Consider the following 16,012-nt stretch of genomic DNA (forward strand, 5'->3'; position numbering starts at 1 on the left):
GGGGATTAGAAAGCACAATCGGTAACCACAAGATTGCCCTGGGGATATGAAAGTCAACTTGGGGAACGTAATCATTAATGTGGTAAAGATTTTGTAGGGTATCTGATGGACATTTGTCTCATTAGGGAGACCACCTCAGGGATGATGTAGATGCCTGATCACTGAACTGTACACCTGAAGCTGAAGCTGAACAATAATGAATGTCAACTATAATTTTATATATATATATTTATAAGAAGTGGAGTACAGCATTAGGAATAGAGACAGTGGAAATGTAATGGCTGTATGCGATGTCAGAGGGGTAGTAGATGGGGGGGGTTATCACTGTTTGAGGGACATAAATGGTAAATGTCTAACTATTGTTTTGTACACCTGAAACTAATAAAAAAAATCAATCATGTTTCTATACAGTAATAATGAGCACACCAAAAATTTAATTAGGGAAACAATTCAATCTAGAATAGCATTAAAAATATTTAGGAAAAAAAATTAACAAAAGGAGTATAAAACTCAGTACTCTGAAAACTACAGTGCAGTGCTGAAATTAAGGAAGACGTAAATAAATGGGAAGACATCCCATGTTCATGGATCAGAAAACTTAACATTCAGCCATAATTAATTCTTTAAAAGTTCTCTGTTGTACTTGGTCTCTGGTTAAAAATTCAGTAATTCAAGATTTATAGAAACTATAGCCAGATCAAATGTGGCTAAATTATTTCAAAATACTTCTAACCACATGCTTTCTACAACAGATTCAAATCTATCATATACTTTTGCATTCTCTTGAATTCCTTGTTTTTGCTTCATACTGGGATTCATTATACCCCTGGTGAAGCATAAAAGAGTAGTAATTCAAAAACAGGAAAAAAAAAGAAGTTTAGTATTATTTTTTCCTCTAGAAAGTATTTCAATTAGTAGGTCTCTTGTCTAAGCTGTGATTTCTGTAACTGTATCATCATGATATAGGGGAGAAGACTGGAGTTAAGAAGTAAGTTTTAGCTAAAGTCCCACGTGTTTCTAGAAGTCAGTTTATATACTTGCAAATTAAAGATGCTGGATTAGATGAACTGTAATATTTCATCCATTCCTAAAATTCAGTGAAATTACCTTTAAGATTTGACATTTTGTTACATTTTTTAGCATGTTTTCTATGTAAATTGATGCCATCAGAGAATTAAATGTTGTCTTTGATTATGTTATATACATCTTTTGAGTTAATACCATGAACCAGTCAACATTTGTTACATGTATAAGCAATGTGGCAGTGAACATAACCTGAATTTCTAACAGGAGAAAAGCTATTAAGGTAAATGGTTATAGTAATGTTTAACGAAGGAATGTAAAGAGCTTGTTTTTCAAAATACAGTATGTGGAAATTTCAAAGAACCTGTGAGGTAATACCAATTTCTATTTTTAAAACTTAGAAAAATGGTAAAAATATTCTTTGCAACACAACATATTTTTCTAAAATAGTTATTGATTGACTTACAGTTCTTTGTATTATGCATAGACACCGTGTGCAAAATGTTATGGTAGCAGTAGGAACAGAGTGCTGTAGGAAGACACGGGATTGCATGTGATTATGCCTCTCTGAGTTAGGCAGGCTTTACAGAGTAGGTGACATTAGAGCTGGGTTTTGATGAGTAGGCTTATACTTTAGCCCAGATATCCTCTCTAAGCTCCAGATTTCTACAGAGAATCCCCAACTGACAGTGGTTTGAGGTAACGATTTTTCAACTTTATGATGGGGTGAAAGTGATATGCATTCAGTAGAAACCGTACTTTGAATTTTGAATTTTGATTTTTTTCCCGGGGTGGAAATGCAGTATGATAGTCTCTTATGATGTTGGGCAGTGGCAGCAAGTTGCTGTTCCCAGTCAGGTACACGATTACAAGGATAAACAACCAATTCTCTACAGTGTACTGTGTTGCCAGTGTTTTTTGGATATTATCTTCTTTGCATGTTTAAGGTCTGCTAGCCTAAGCTATGATATTAGGTGTATTAAATGCATTTTCGACTTAACAAACTTTAGAATTCAAACTAGTTTTCACTTCTCAAAGATGCCTTGTCCGATGTCTCAGCATAGGTAAAATCTCTTTGTATAGATGCTCATAGCACTATATACGTCTCCTTCAAAGCTTTGTCAACTTGATAGTTTTTTATTTATTCATTATTATTTTATTAACGTCTGCTTACTCTAGACTGCATTAAGGCAAAAAATGCTCACTGTTATAGCTTATATATTTACTTTCTATTAGGTTGGTGCAAAAGTAATTGCGGTTTAAAAGGTTAAAAATAATTTCAAAAACCACAATTACTTTTGCACCAACCTAATCACTTATTTGTTGTTTCTTCTTATAAATTCATTAGGATTCAGTATAATTAGTTGTGCATTTTAGAAATCTGTAATTTTTTAAAATTACTTAACCATGTTATTTTATTTTTTAGTGGTGTCAGAGGGGAGCAGTTGTAGATTATTGAAATTTAAAACAAATTTTGCTATTGACTTTTTTTTCTTTAATTTATTTTTTTAATTTATTGGGGTGACAATTGTTAGTAAAATTACATAGATTTCAGGTGTACAATTCTGTATTATATCATCTATAAATCCCATTGTGTGTTCACCAACCAGAGTCAGTTCTCCTTCCATCACCATATATTTGATCCCCCTTACCCTCTTCTCCCACCCCCCACCCCCTTACCCTCTGGTGCTGTTGACTTTTAATGTAGTGACTGAGGTGATTAAATTAATTGATGAGAAATTTGGAGGAAACTTAAATATTTATTTTAATCAAAGCTAATATCCAGACTCTACTTGGTGTTTTTCTAGTTCATAAAAAAGATATTCTCTCAGCGGTATTTTCTTTTATAAAATTTGAACTCCTTCACGTCTTGGGTAAACAGTTTGAAGTTTATAGTCTATTTAGTAATGTTGCTGTTTCTCTGACTTATTTTTCAAGGTGATACCCACTTAGGTGGCAGCAGTAGAGAAGGCTCATTTAAAGAAACAATAACATTAAAGTGGTGCACACCAAGGACGAATAACATTGGTAGGTATTTAAAAATAATTGAAAAAGAAAATAATTAAATTAAAGGTACTTAAAGTATTGTATGTTATATAGGGTTCATTAATATGCTGCTTTTTCACTTTTTGTTTTTGTTTTAGGGGCTCAAAAAATGTTTTTAATTTCTCTTTTAATTGTGGAAATATTCCTTTATATTCTTTCAAATCAGTGTTTTCTTCTATTTCAGAATTACACTATTGCACTGGCGCTTACCGAATTTCACCCGTAGATGTAAATAGTAGACCTTCTTCCTGCCTAACTAATTTTCTTCTAAATGGTAACTTACATGATTTAATTGTTTTGACTGAGATTATTACAAGTGAAATCATTAGTGAAAATGAAAATGTGAATTCTGGAAAGCCATTTTCTTCAATACAGTTTAACCGTTTTATTTCCCAGAACTGTTTTAAAGTCATATAATCGTAAATACCCTTTAATAGTTTTACTAATGTTTAAAAATAAGAGGACTTTATGTCTTTCAGACTTATCTAAGTTTTATTTAATGTATTTTTTAGTGTTTTTAATTTAAAAATTTGACCATTAGAGTCTACATTGATTTTTTTTTTCTTTTTAGGTTTTTAAAATAACATTTATTTTTTAAAAGGTAACATGTACATATACTAGGAAACTGAAAAACAAGACGCAAAGAACAACATCATAAGCAGTTTATAATTTGATGTGTCCTTCTTGGTCCCCTGTGTGTATCTACACAATTAAATTTCCATTTTTATATAATTAAGATTGTACAGTTATGTATCAAGCTTTTTCACACATCATGTTTACCATTTCAGAGTCCCAAAGCTATATGAGTATTTTGATAATCAAAAATACACTACATTAACTCAATTTGAAAGGAAAAAATAATGTAATCCTGCCTTTATTGGTGAAGGAAATTTCATAAAGTACAAAAATGGCAACAGGCCTCTAGATAAAGATATTGGCAGATTTACAATTAAAATACTACATTCCCTTAATGTTCAATTAAAAATGAGCCCTAAAGCAACAGAGTACACAAAGCATAATGCTTCAGGAGAATTCATTATGATCTATACTTCTAAAATAGTAGCAAGGAGGCAAGTTTCCACTGAAATACTCAGTAGTATATTCCTATAGTACAGCTGGAAGAGATTCATACACATCAGAGGTTATCGTCACAATGTACATACAAACACATCCACACACTTCCTTCCCTCTATCCTTCCTTCTGCCCCTCTGCCGCCAACCTAAAGAACAAGTCCTGACGTCCATTTCTCAGAGATGGTTTAATAATTGCATGTCTAAGATGCCTGTTTTCTATCAATTGTAACAGAAAGATACTTACAAATTGGTTAATTCAGTAGCTCTCCTTTTTATCATAGCCAACTCAGAACATCTAAAAAGCTCAGATGTTGCAAAATAATGAACCTTATCCACAATAAACACAGGTACTTTACAAAAATGCACATAATAGGCCTATGGTTATAATCTAAAACTGTCTTCTAGATGTGGAGATACTAGCCAAGAACCCTGCCTTCACCCTTCCTCTTCTCCCACTTCCACCATTTCAGTGACTAAGTACTGGACTACATCTAGCTCCAAGAGACAGATTAACAAAAACACTCCCAGAAGACAGGCCTTCCTGAAAACTAACAAGGGCATTTATAAAGGGATTATTTTACTACCTCTAATTTTGATATACTTCAGGCGTTAGTACGTTTTTTATCCTTGAATACATAGCAATATTGACTAAAATACACACATATATAACTGGTTAGACAATCTGAACTACATTGATTTTTTTGAAAGATAGTGTAATACAGGCCATTTATCTTGGCCTATTGAATTTTAAATTACAAAGTATATATGGACTTACATCTTCTTAAACACTATACCTTTATCATAAATAAACATATTTTCAGTGTTATTTTGTATGATTCTTATACATATGGCCTTAAATCTGTGGTTTCCTTCTGTGAGAAAAAATTTTTTAAAAGCCAAATTATTGTATTTCATTTACTAAGTCTAAATTCTAATAGCTTCTTTGGTGATTCTTATAACTAGGTTTTTGAACCACTGATGCGATGAGTTAGTTGTCCCCTTTATTATAAGGTTAATTTCATTGTTATGTTAAGCTCAATTTGATTATCAGATTATGTATAGTCCAGGTTAAATAACATTCGATCATGTGAAATAGAAAGTAGTTTTGGTAACAGTGCTGATAATGAAGTATGGAAATGAATTGAGACTGCTTTCTCCCCCAAATGTTGTATAGCTTTAATAACTTGAGGTTTATCCAACAGTTGTCTCACTTTTCTTCTTGATATCCAGGAGAAAAATTTCATGTGAAATTGTAATTGAATGAAGAATATAACCAAACATTATACTAGAGATCACTATATTTATTTTGGAAAACCATCTCTATAACTGTAAGCTTGAGTCACCAAGAGAAAGCTAAAGCTAGGGTTCAGACTTTTTGGACCTGAAATGTAGATGTACTCAGTTAACAATGTTGGCTAAAATATGAGGATTAATAAATAAAAGGAAAACTGTGGACATAAATCTTAGGGGAAAAAAATAAGAGCTCATTTGTTTCATTACTTTCGGCAGGTCGTTCTGTTTTATTGGAACAACCACGAAAGTCAGGTTCCAAAGTCATCAGTCACATGCTTAGTAGCCATGGAGGAGAGATTTTTTTACATGTCCTTAGCAGTTCTCGATCCATCCTGGAAGATCCACCTTCAATTAGTGAAGGATGTGGAGGAAGAGTTACAGACTACCGGATCACAGTAAGACTCTAATATCTATAAATTTTATGTTTTGAGAATGTCATCATTCAGCACGTAGCTATTATTGAGTGCCTATTATGCTAAGAACTGTGACAAAAAGGGGTTTGGAGCAGTTGATTATTGTTATTTTAATTAGATGAGTTTCCTTCGATACTTGCTCAAAAGAACTATTTATCAGTACATAGTCATCTTTATATATTCATTGTATGCTTAGAAGTCTCTGAATATTATTGACATACTGGAATTTTAGGAAAGAGTGAAAATTGATTTGAACTAATATTTTAGGTGGAACTTTATTTTTAGTAATTTAAATGGCAAACAAAAACATTTCAATATTTGGATTGCTGCTATTTTGAAATAACACTAAATTTTTGTGTTATTTAAAGGTGCATACAAGGAAATTGTGTCTATTTTCATAGTAATTCTATTTTTCTGATTTTAATTTTTCACTCCCCCTCTCATTTATATTCGGTATTTCATGGTGTCTACTTTTTGAGGTGGTTGTGAAAATTAAATGTGATTGATATATAGGAGTGTACTTTGTAAACCAAGGTGTTATATATTGTAAATAATTGTTTTTGATGAGGCTTTTCTTTATTATTTTTACATCTTTTTTAATAAAGAGAAAACTAACAAGTGTTCATTGTGGAAAATTTAGAGTATGGATATCTTAAAAAACAGACTATATAAATTACGTATAATTCCATCATTCAAAGATAACCACTATTAAAATTTTGATGTTATCAAGGTAGTTTTTTAGTAAGCAGATTGGTATTCTAATGTGATTAACTAATTTTTCTATCTGTGTATGATATAAAAGACTTAAGTTATAGAAGAGAAGGAAAAATAAGGGTTCCTTGGCTTTTAAAAAGTGGAAAATATTTATGTTTGAGGCTTTTTTCATCTCCATTGTAATAAAGGCTGATAGGTTTCGTGTTCAAAAAGAAGGAAAAAAATTAGTGGGGGAGATGGGCTGTGAGAGAAATGCTTTGTTGCATATCACAGGACAGAAGACATCAGGGAAACAGACTGTTACATGTAATCCATAATGACACATTAGAAATAGTTTCTAATTTTATCTTATTTGGTTATCATTAGGATTTTGGTGAATTTATGAGGGAAAACAGATTAACTCCTTTTCTAGACCCCAGATATAAAATCGATGGAAGTCTTGAGATCCCTTTGGAACGAGCAAAAGATCAGTTAGAAAAACACACCCGATACTGGCCTATGATTATTTCACAAACCACTATTTTTAACATGCAAGCGGTAAGTGTTAAATAGTTTCAACTTTTCTTCTAGATTAGTTATATATTCTTTACAGATACCATTTCTCAAGCAAAGAATGAAATATGCTAGTTTGCTACAGTTAAAGAATTAGTAATAGAAAATTGAAGTGAAGGTTATATTAATAGATTGTCTCACCATGGTAATGTTTAAAATCAATTGAAGTTCTGCCTAGTTGCTTTGATATTTGTTTTTCAAGACAGATATTTTTTTTCTTTTTTTAAAAAATCTAACAGGTAGTTCCATTAGCCAGTGTTATTGTGAAAGAATCTTTGACAGAGGAAGATGTGTTAAACTGTCAAAAAACAATATACAACTTAGTTGATATGGAGAGAAAAAATGATCCTCTACCTATTTCCACAGTTGGTACAAGAGGAAAAGGCCCTAAAAGGTAGTTTTTTTCTTACTTTGTCTATCACATTTACGTGACACATACTGTTTTTTAAGTTAACTTATTCATGATATAATTTATATGTGTGTGTGTGTGTGTGTGTGTGTGTGTGTGTGTGTGTGTACGTATGTATGTATATATATGATTGAGATGAAATGATACAGATTATAGAATAGCAGAATTGGATACATTAGAGCTTAGAATTGCAGCATTGACTATCTAGGAAAAGAAGAGAAGTCCATTGTTAATTATTTTCTTTTACTTTACCAGTAGCAGCAAGTGATACTTTAATATTATTTAAAGGATGTTTCTAAGATTGTTATTTTAAATCTTTACTTCAGAGATGAACAATACCGTATCATGTGGAATGAATTAGAAACCCTTGTCAGAGCCCATATCAATAACTCGGAGAAGCATCAAAGAGTCTTGGAATGTCTGATGGCCTGTAGGAGCAAACCCCCGGAAGAAGAAGAACGAAAGAAACGAGGAAGAAAGAGGGAGGACAAAGAGGACAAGTCAGAGAAAGCAGTGAAAGATTATGAACAGGAGAAGTCTTGGCAAGATTCAGAGAGGTGGCTTGTTGATATTAATACAGCACCGTGGTACCTTTTGGCATACCATATTCTACATATAGAACAGTCAAACCTTATTTAATAGAAGTTCATTTAATGTTTGTTTATTTCATTTATAACTGAGATTTTATCATTCTTAAAATCTAAAACATCTTAAAGAGGTATGATTTCTTTACAATTAGAGGGCACAGGTAGTGTTTAATTATTTTTCCTAATTACCTTCTGAAAATTATAATTTGTGATGTTTGGTATCACTAGCTCCTTATCTGTTATGAACATCAAAGTCATAGTTTTCTTTTTTTGTTCTGTAAATATCATTATACTGGCATTTGGCATAAGATTTCTGCCCTGGAAGAACAGTGTTCTGGTAGAGATAGACAAGTAAGTCAGTGATTATAGCAAAGTGTGGAAGATGTTATAGAAATAGGCACAGATAAGATCATAGTCCTAATTCTGAAAACCTTCCTCAACAGTACATCTTTTTCCTTAGTTTGTGATTTACATAATGAGACCAAGGTTAAATTTTAAAAAACAAGAAAGTAATAAAGGCCTATAAATAAAAATATCATAACACATTAGCTGGCTTTGTCGTCTACGTCCTTGTTAGAAATAAGGCAAAGAACCAAGTAAATATTATAATGGCAATGTAGTAAGTCTTTTAAAAACAAATCAGAACTTATTAAGGAAAATTTCAAACATACAACAGTAGAATAAGTTACCCATTATCTACTTTCAACAATTATCAATTCGTGGCAGATCTCACTTCATATATATGTCCACATCCACTCCCCTCATCACCACCACCATCCACCTCCCCCATAGGAATATTTTGAAGCTAATTCTAGAAATCATTTCATGTAAAAATTAGAATGTAGAACCTTTTTTATTTTCTTTGACCTTAGAAGTTCACTTTTCCTTAGGGCCACTTAGCTTCTGAAACAGAATTGGCTCAAAGAAGAGGAAGAAAAAAGCATTCTCATTTAATCCACTGATATTCAAGTATATTTCTGTATATTTTGAAAGGTTTTCTAGTCTCTGATGAAACTCAAAATTAACTTGGCGCTATTTTGTGGAATGTAAATACAGTTCCACAGTACATAAACCAGGGACCAAATGATAGATTTCTTAATCTTTTCTGTAATTTGAAATAGAATTTGGTCATATCTTTAAAAATTAAAATTGTGAAGTTTCTTCCAAAGATCACATTTCTGACCCTTCTAATTCTAGCTTCTTAAATTTTCCTCCATTTTTTTTTCATATTTTACAGCTAACTACATTACTGAATTATTACATTATTATGATGAAGGAAAAGGGGAAACTTGTGTTTAATTCATTAAGTTCTCTTACCTGATTTTAGATTGAGATTTAGCTTCTGATTATTTTCTAGGTTTACTTTGTGAGAGCAGCTATCTTACTAAGGCTCTCATGTAATATCTTGGTTAATTATTGGACTATTTAGATTTCTAAAAATTTGAACTTTCAATTTTATTATTTGTCCCTCTAAAAGATTAAAAGGAATCTTAGAGCGTGGAAAAGAAGAGTTGGCTGAAGCTGAGATTATAAAAGATTCGCCTGATTCCCCAGAACCCCCAAACAAAAAGCCCCTTGTTGAGATGGATGAAACTCCTCCAGTAGAAAAATCAAAAGGTAAAGCAGAACTGTGGTAACTATGCTTGTAAAAAATTTTTCAGTTGAGTTCTGTGTTGTGCAGTGTCATTTAATATTGTTGTGTATATCAGGAAGAACTGCTACTGTGTTTCCCCGAAAATAAGACCTAGCAGGACCATCAGCTCTAATGCGTCTTTTGGAGCAAAAATTTTAATTATTAATATTAAAATTTTAATTTTAATATTAAAATAAGACCTGGTCTTATATAATACGATATAATATAATATAATACCAGGTCTTATTTAATTTTTGCTCCAAAATACGCATTAGAGCTGATGGTCCAGCATGATCTTATTTTCGGGGAAACACGGTAACTGTTCCTGTTGATGTTTAGGAGATTCTTTGTTTACAGCCTTGGGAAATACAGGCAGTAAATATATTTGTCAGCATTAAATAAAAAGTAGTGTCATACCTTCACTAATGAAGCCTTTGGAAAATAAGCACTTGTACTATAAAGCCTGTGTTTTAAGCAAGTTTCATTATGTAAACTTGAATCTGTGTACGTTTCTGACATTATACTAAGTGCTAGGTTATTGAAGACGCTTTTTCCCTAACCTCTTATTGAAATTACAGAAAGATGTAGTATCACCCATTTATTGATAAATTAAAACCTCAGGGCTGGCCGGATTGTGATTATTGGCAGCTCATCGTAGGTAGAAGGTAGGCTTGTTTGGTTTTTACGCACTTCTGCTATAGTATACTCGTATATATTTTGATACATGTTAATATTCTCCTGTTCACTGATTTCTTTGAAATCAGAGATAAGGGTGATCTTGTCCTATTTGCCTCTCAGACATTTGCCAGGGTGCCTGAAAAATGAATATGTATGTGTTGATGAATTATTCTACTTCTCACATGCTTTCTACTTCTCATATGCCACTGATTAGGATGAGAAATTTAGGTTTAATCTAAACAGTGCTTCAACTTTGCTTGGAAGATAGAACTCTAAAAATTACTTATAGTGGCAAAAAGTTGCAAGTAACCAAAACACATATTAGTAAAAAATGACTAAATGATGGTGAGTCCATAGGGTGGAGTTTATATAGCCCAGGAATAATTATTGCCACAAATGCCTAGTCTTCCCTCTTGCTAATGTATATCATTCTAACTTCAGCTTAAGCAAGTCCTTTTCAGGAAGGGCTTATCTGATCTCCTTTCACAGTTAAGTCAGGTGTTTCTTTGTGCTTCCCTTGCATCCCAGGATTACTGCTGTGAGGGCACTTAGAGGACTGCATTGACCTTGCTTATTGATAATTCTCGACTCCTAGTTTGAAACATTTAAAGGCAGGGGCTTTTAAAAATGTATTGCTATATCACTACCACCCAATCCAGTCCCTGGCCCATAACAGAAGTTCAGTTATTATTTGTTGAATGAAAGAATGAGTAAGTGAATGCATGTGAAGTTTCTTTTTTTTAAGATTTTTTTTATTGGGGGAGGGGAACAGGACTTTATTGGGGAACAGTGTGTACTTCCAGGACTTTTTTTTTTTTTCCCAAGTCAAGTTGTTGTCCTTTCTATCTTAGCTGTGGAGGGCACAGCTCAGCTCCAGGTCCAGTTGCCGTTGCTAGTTGTGGGGGGCGCAGCCCACCATCTCTTGCGGGAGTCGAACCGGCTACCTTGTGGTTGAGAGGATGCGTTCCAACCAACTGAGCCATCTGGGAGCTCAGCGGTAGCTCAGCTCAAGGTGCTGTGTTCAATCTTAGTTGCAGGGGGCGCTGCCCACCATCCCTTGCGGGACTCGAGGGATCCAACTGGCAACCGTGTGGTTGAGAGCCCACTGGCGCATGTGGGAATCTAACCGGCAGCTTTCGTAGTTAGAGGCATAGAGCTCTAACCACCTGAGCCACTGGGCCGGCCCTGAAGTTTCTTTTTTTTAAATCAGGAAGTAAAACCGTATATACCGTGATCTCCATTCTGTATGTTTTTTTTTTTTTTTTTTTTTTTTTAAGTTTTTATACTTTAGTTTATCACTTAAATAGAGTTCTGATGGCTTTCACCCTGGAAACACTATATGAAGTGGCCCATATGAGCAGCAACTTGAGTGCAAATCACTATCTGTCCTGTAATTTTCTATTCAAGGCTGGTACTTGAAACTTGTGTTTTCTTGTATTCTATTTTATAACCTAAGTCATATGTCTCTTCTGATCAGCAATATACGTGGGCCTTTTATCACACCTCAATTTCATCTGCTTTGGAAAATGACCTCCTAGGATTCTCCAAAGTGAATATTGTGCCTGCCATATACTCTGTATGTAAGGTTGGGTTATTCCAAACTTAAAGTCTAGATTTGGAAAAAATGTATGTAACTCTTAGTATGATGCAATAACGAAAAAACCAAAATGTAATTTTATTGATATAGCTTGGCATTGGCAGTTATTTGTACTTGTTAGAGCAGTGGTATTATGGATGATTTTATTTTCTCCTTTATGTTTTGTTGTTTTCTAAATGTTATGTAGTAAGTATATATTAGTTTTAGAGTATGAAAAAGAAGACATTTATTTTTAAATTTATTTTTGAAAAAATTTATGTGCGGTAATATGAACTCTTTTTGGTATACAGTCCTATGGGTTTAAACAGTGCATACAGTTGTGTAACAACCACCAACACAACCAAGGTATAGAACTGTTCCATCACCCCAAAAGTTCTCTTGTATACCCCTTTGTAATCATCTGACACTTCCCCTAAGAACCATTCACGTGTTGTCTCCTATAATTGTGCTTTTTTCAGAATGTCATATAAATGAAATCATAAAGTATACTACCTTTGAGGTTGGCTTATTTCACAAAGCATAATGCATTTGAGATTCATCTGTTTTGTATGTTTATCAGTTGCACATGACTAATTTTATTAGAAATTGCCAATTTATTTTTCCAAAATGGCTGTACCATTGTGCATTTCCACCAGCAATTAATGCGAGTTCTGGTTGTTTTGCATCCTCAACAGCACTTGCTATTGTCAGGAATTTTTTTTTCCCCTCTTCTACTAGTATGTAGTAGTATTTCATTGTGTTCATTGTGGTTTTAGTTTATATTTTTTTCATGAATAATGATGAGAGCCTCTTTTCATTTGCTTCTTTACCATCTGTATATCTTCTTTGATGAAGGGTTCACTCAAATATTTTGATCATTTTTAAATTGGGCTGTTTGGTTTTTAATTGTTGAGTTTTGAGAATTTTTAATTTATTCTAGATATGAATCCTTTGTTGGATATATGATTTGCAAATATTTTCTCCCAGTCTGTGGCTTGTCTTCCTCCTACTAGTGACTTTGGCAGGCACAAGTTTGTAATTTTGACGAAGTCCCATGTATCCTTTTTTTCTTTATGATTATGCTTTTGGTGTTATATGTAAGAAATCCTTTCATTACCCGAAGTCACAAATACTTGTTTTTATGTATTCTTTTAGTTCTTTAATTTTAGATTTTACATTTAGGCCATGGTCAATTATGAGTTTGTTTGTTTTTTAATAACTTTCAAGGTATGGATCAGTGTTCATATTTTTGCACAAATATCCTAATTGTTCCAGTAGTATTTGTTGAAAAGACTGTCCTCTCTTCATTGAATTACCCTTGTACCTTTATCAGAAATGAATTGATTTTATATGTGGGAACCTATTTCTGAGTTTTCTTTTATGTTCCGTTAGTCTGTGTGTCTATCCTTTTGCCTGTACAGTATTATCATGATCGTCACAAGTAGAGTCTTAAAATCAGGTAGTGAGTCTTCTTTTTTCTACTTTTCAAACTTGTTTTGACTACTCTAGTCCTTTTTACTTTTCATACGAAGCCTTTGATTTAACATACCAAGCCCGAGTCTATTAAACATACTAAGCCCGAGTCTATTAACATGAGAAGCGCCTACTTGCACGTTTGGCACTTGGCTGCCATCTGGGAACTTTTATTGACTTTTAAAACGTTCCCTAAATAATGAAGTTATTTTGCTTTAGGTCTGAACTGAATCACGTGCTTTCTTTTTGGGAATCTGGAATTTTGGTAGTTGTAGTTTGGCAAAAAATGCCTATGTGACCAGCTGACAATAGAAACCCTGGACTTTGAGTCTCAACTGGGCTTTCAGGGCAGAAATGTTGTACACACATGGCTTCAGTTTTGCTGCTGGAGGGAGCAGGCACTCTTTGTGAACCCTCACTGGAGGGAGAGAGCATGGAAAGCCTGAAAATAGATTATTCTAGTCTTTGCTTTAACTGATCTGGCTATGTATCCTTACTCTGTTGTTATAATGATTCTTAGCTGTGACAGTAACTTTGTGTTTAGTTATTTGTGTCCTTCCAGCAAATCACTGAACTAATAGGTGGTCTTGGGGAATCCCTAAACACATACAGTTTTGAATAAGGGAAAGATGATACTGCTTTAATTGTATAAAACTATAGAATTAAAAGTATATTTTTTAAAATTTGTGAATTTTGAAGTAATGAATTATTCTGTCTTTTTCTCTTCTTTCAAATATGACACCAGGGCCAGTGTCCTTATTATCCTTATGGAGTAATAGACTCAATACTGCCAATTCCAGAAAACATCAGGAGTTTGCTGGACGTTTGAACTCTGTTAATAACAGAGCTGAGTTATATCAACATCTTAAAGAGGAAAATGGGTTTGTATTATTTATTGTAAAAGTTAGTTTCGTTAATTGCCTTATTATAATAAGTTAAAAAATAATCAGCACTGCTTGTTTGTTGCGTTCAGCTTTTATTACTAATGTGATGAATTGATACAAGTTACCTCTAGAAAGAAAAAAATTACCTTCGATTCTTTGTACTTGTAAAAGACATGATTATATTGATTGTAATCCTGAAAGTTTGTACTCCTTAGAGCATTTTTTTCATTGCTCAGTAAACATCATAGAGGGAAAAATCATAGAGAAAACTTAGTATACGACACTGAATCTGCATAAAGTATTGGGGGGAAAATATTTACTATTAAGTAATACAGTGTTAGGAATATTGATTTTCATTGAATAAATCTTGGGTCTCATTATTTTGAACTCTTTTTTTAGAAGACCTCTTGAAAATGCATTGCTAAAGAAATATCTTTAGTGGAAAAAGGAAGTAACTCCTTCATTAAATGGCAGAAGTTTTTTCCCTTAGTTTTGCTTGGACTGGTATTATGAGAAAAGTGGTCTTTGAAAGGAAACCTTGGGAAAGTCGCTTGATCTCTCTGGGCCTCAGTTTTCACTCATCTGCAAAATGAGGAAGTTAGACTGTTTCCCAGAGAAACTCGAACCTTAGCTCTTTTCTAAAGTGCTGACTTTTCTTTTGCTCTATGAATATGTTATAATTTAATTTCATGTGAAAGGTAAGGAGAAAGATATGGATAGTTAATGCATATTTTATTTCTCCAGCTCATTTTTTTTCCTCCTATTTTTCAGAATGGAGACAACAGAAAATGGAAAAGCTAGCCGGCAATGAATGGTGACTTGAGGAACTTAATTTACTATATTGTATAAATATTTTGGGCGGAATTTGATATAAGAACTTTTACAGCAAGATTGTATAGTTATGTTGCCTGGACTGGTTTTTACATTTTTAAAATATTTCAACTAACTGTATCTTTTTTGTATTAATTGTAAAATTGGCACATATGTCAAAAAAAAAAAAAAAGAAAATTGAGATTTGTTCTCCCAACTCACACAAATTTATTTTATGGTAAAGGGTTTTCCCTCTGGAAATGTATTTTAAAAAATTCTTAGGCTTCTCTTTGCTAAATAAAACTCTTAAAATATCTGAAATGCAAAATATTGGAGTATTCCTTTAGGAAAATATATTCATTTAATGTATATTCATTTAATGACTGACAACTTTTAGAAATTAAACAAAATGTATCAGAATTTAGGTGAGATTTGCAATATTTAATTTCAAGTCTTGCCCGTTAATCTGCAGCATATACACTACTTTTTAAAAAATTATGTTTTTGTTTATTTTGTGTTTTATTTTAAGTATTTTTGTTTATTTGTTGCCAATTTTAAAGCAGAGTTTTCAGATAGTTGGTGTAAATTTATATTAACCCGTATTGGATAATGTTAAATTTTGTTTTCTGCTAAAAATTTAGCATCCATTGACTTTTCATATTGAAAGAGAAGCATAAAGGAGATTATGTAAAGAATTACAAGAAAGGAAAACACTAGGTTATTTCTATCCTTGAATAGAATCTTGGTCTCCTCATCTCTCAGAAATGTCATGGTTGTATGGTACATGTTTGGTGAGTCTTCTTGTGCTTCTTCATCTGGAAGCTTGTAACATGTTGCAAGAAACATG

The 16,012-nt window shown here is 32.8% G+C and overlaps 1 protein-coding gene across 7 annotated transcripts in view; it reads left to right on the forward strand.

Moving 5' to 3' along the window:
* The window catches only part of INTS13 (integrator complex subunit 13), a 30,985-nt gene extending 15,622 nt beyond the window's left edge, over window positions 1-15,363 (forward strand). For 3 of the 7 annotated variants that reach the window (XM_074325901.1, XM_074325903.1, XM_074325902.1), the window contains 9 exons: window positions 2,962-3,051; window positions 3,254-3,343; window positions 5,653-5,831; window positions 6,930-7,100; window positions 7,355-7,509; window positions 7,851-8,081; window positions 9,589-9,728; window positions 14,217-14,352; window positions 15,127-15,363. In XM_074325901.1, coding sequence (XP_074182002.1) covers window positions 2,962-3,051; window positions 3,254-3,343; window positions 5,653-5,831; window positions 6,930-7,100; window positions 7,355-7,509; window positions 7,851-8,081; window positions 9,589-9,728; window positions 14,217-14,352; window positions 15,127-15,166 — 1,232 coding nt within the window. In that variant the 3' untranslated portion in view covers window positions 15,167-15,363. Of the gene's footprint in view, window positions 1-2,961; window positions 3,052-3,235; window positions 3,344-5,652; window positions 5,832-6,929; window positions 7,101-7,354; window positions 7,510-7,850; window positions 8,082-9,588; window positions 9,729-14,216; window positions 14,353-15,126 lie in introns of all 7 variants that reach the window. The other 4 variants (XM_074325900.1, XM_074325899.1, XM_074325898.1 and 1 more) reach the window with 2 other exon arrangements.
* Window positions 15,364-16,012: the final 649 nt, after the last annotated feature.

The sequence above is a fragment of the Rhinolophus sinicus genome, linkage group LG02 (assembly GCF_036562045.2).
Source record: "Rhinolophus sinicus isolate RSC01 linkage group LG02, ASM3656204v1, whole genome shotgun sequence".
Lineage (NCBI taxonomy): Eukaryota > Metazoa > Chordata > Mammalia > Chiroptera > Rhinolophidae > Rhinolophus > Rhinolophus sinicus.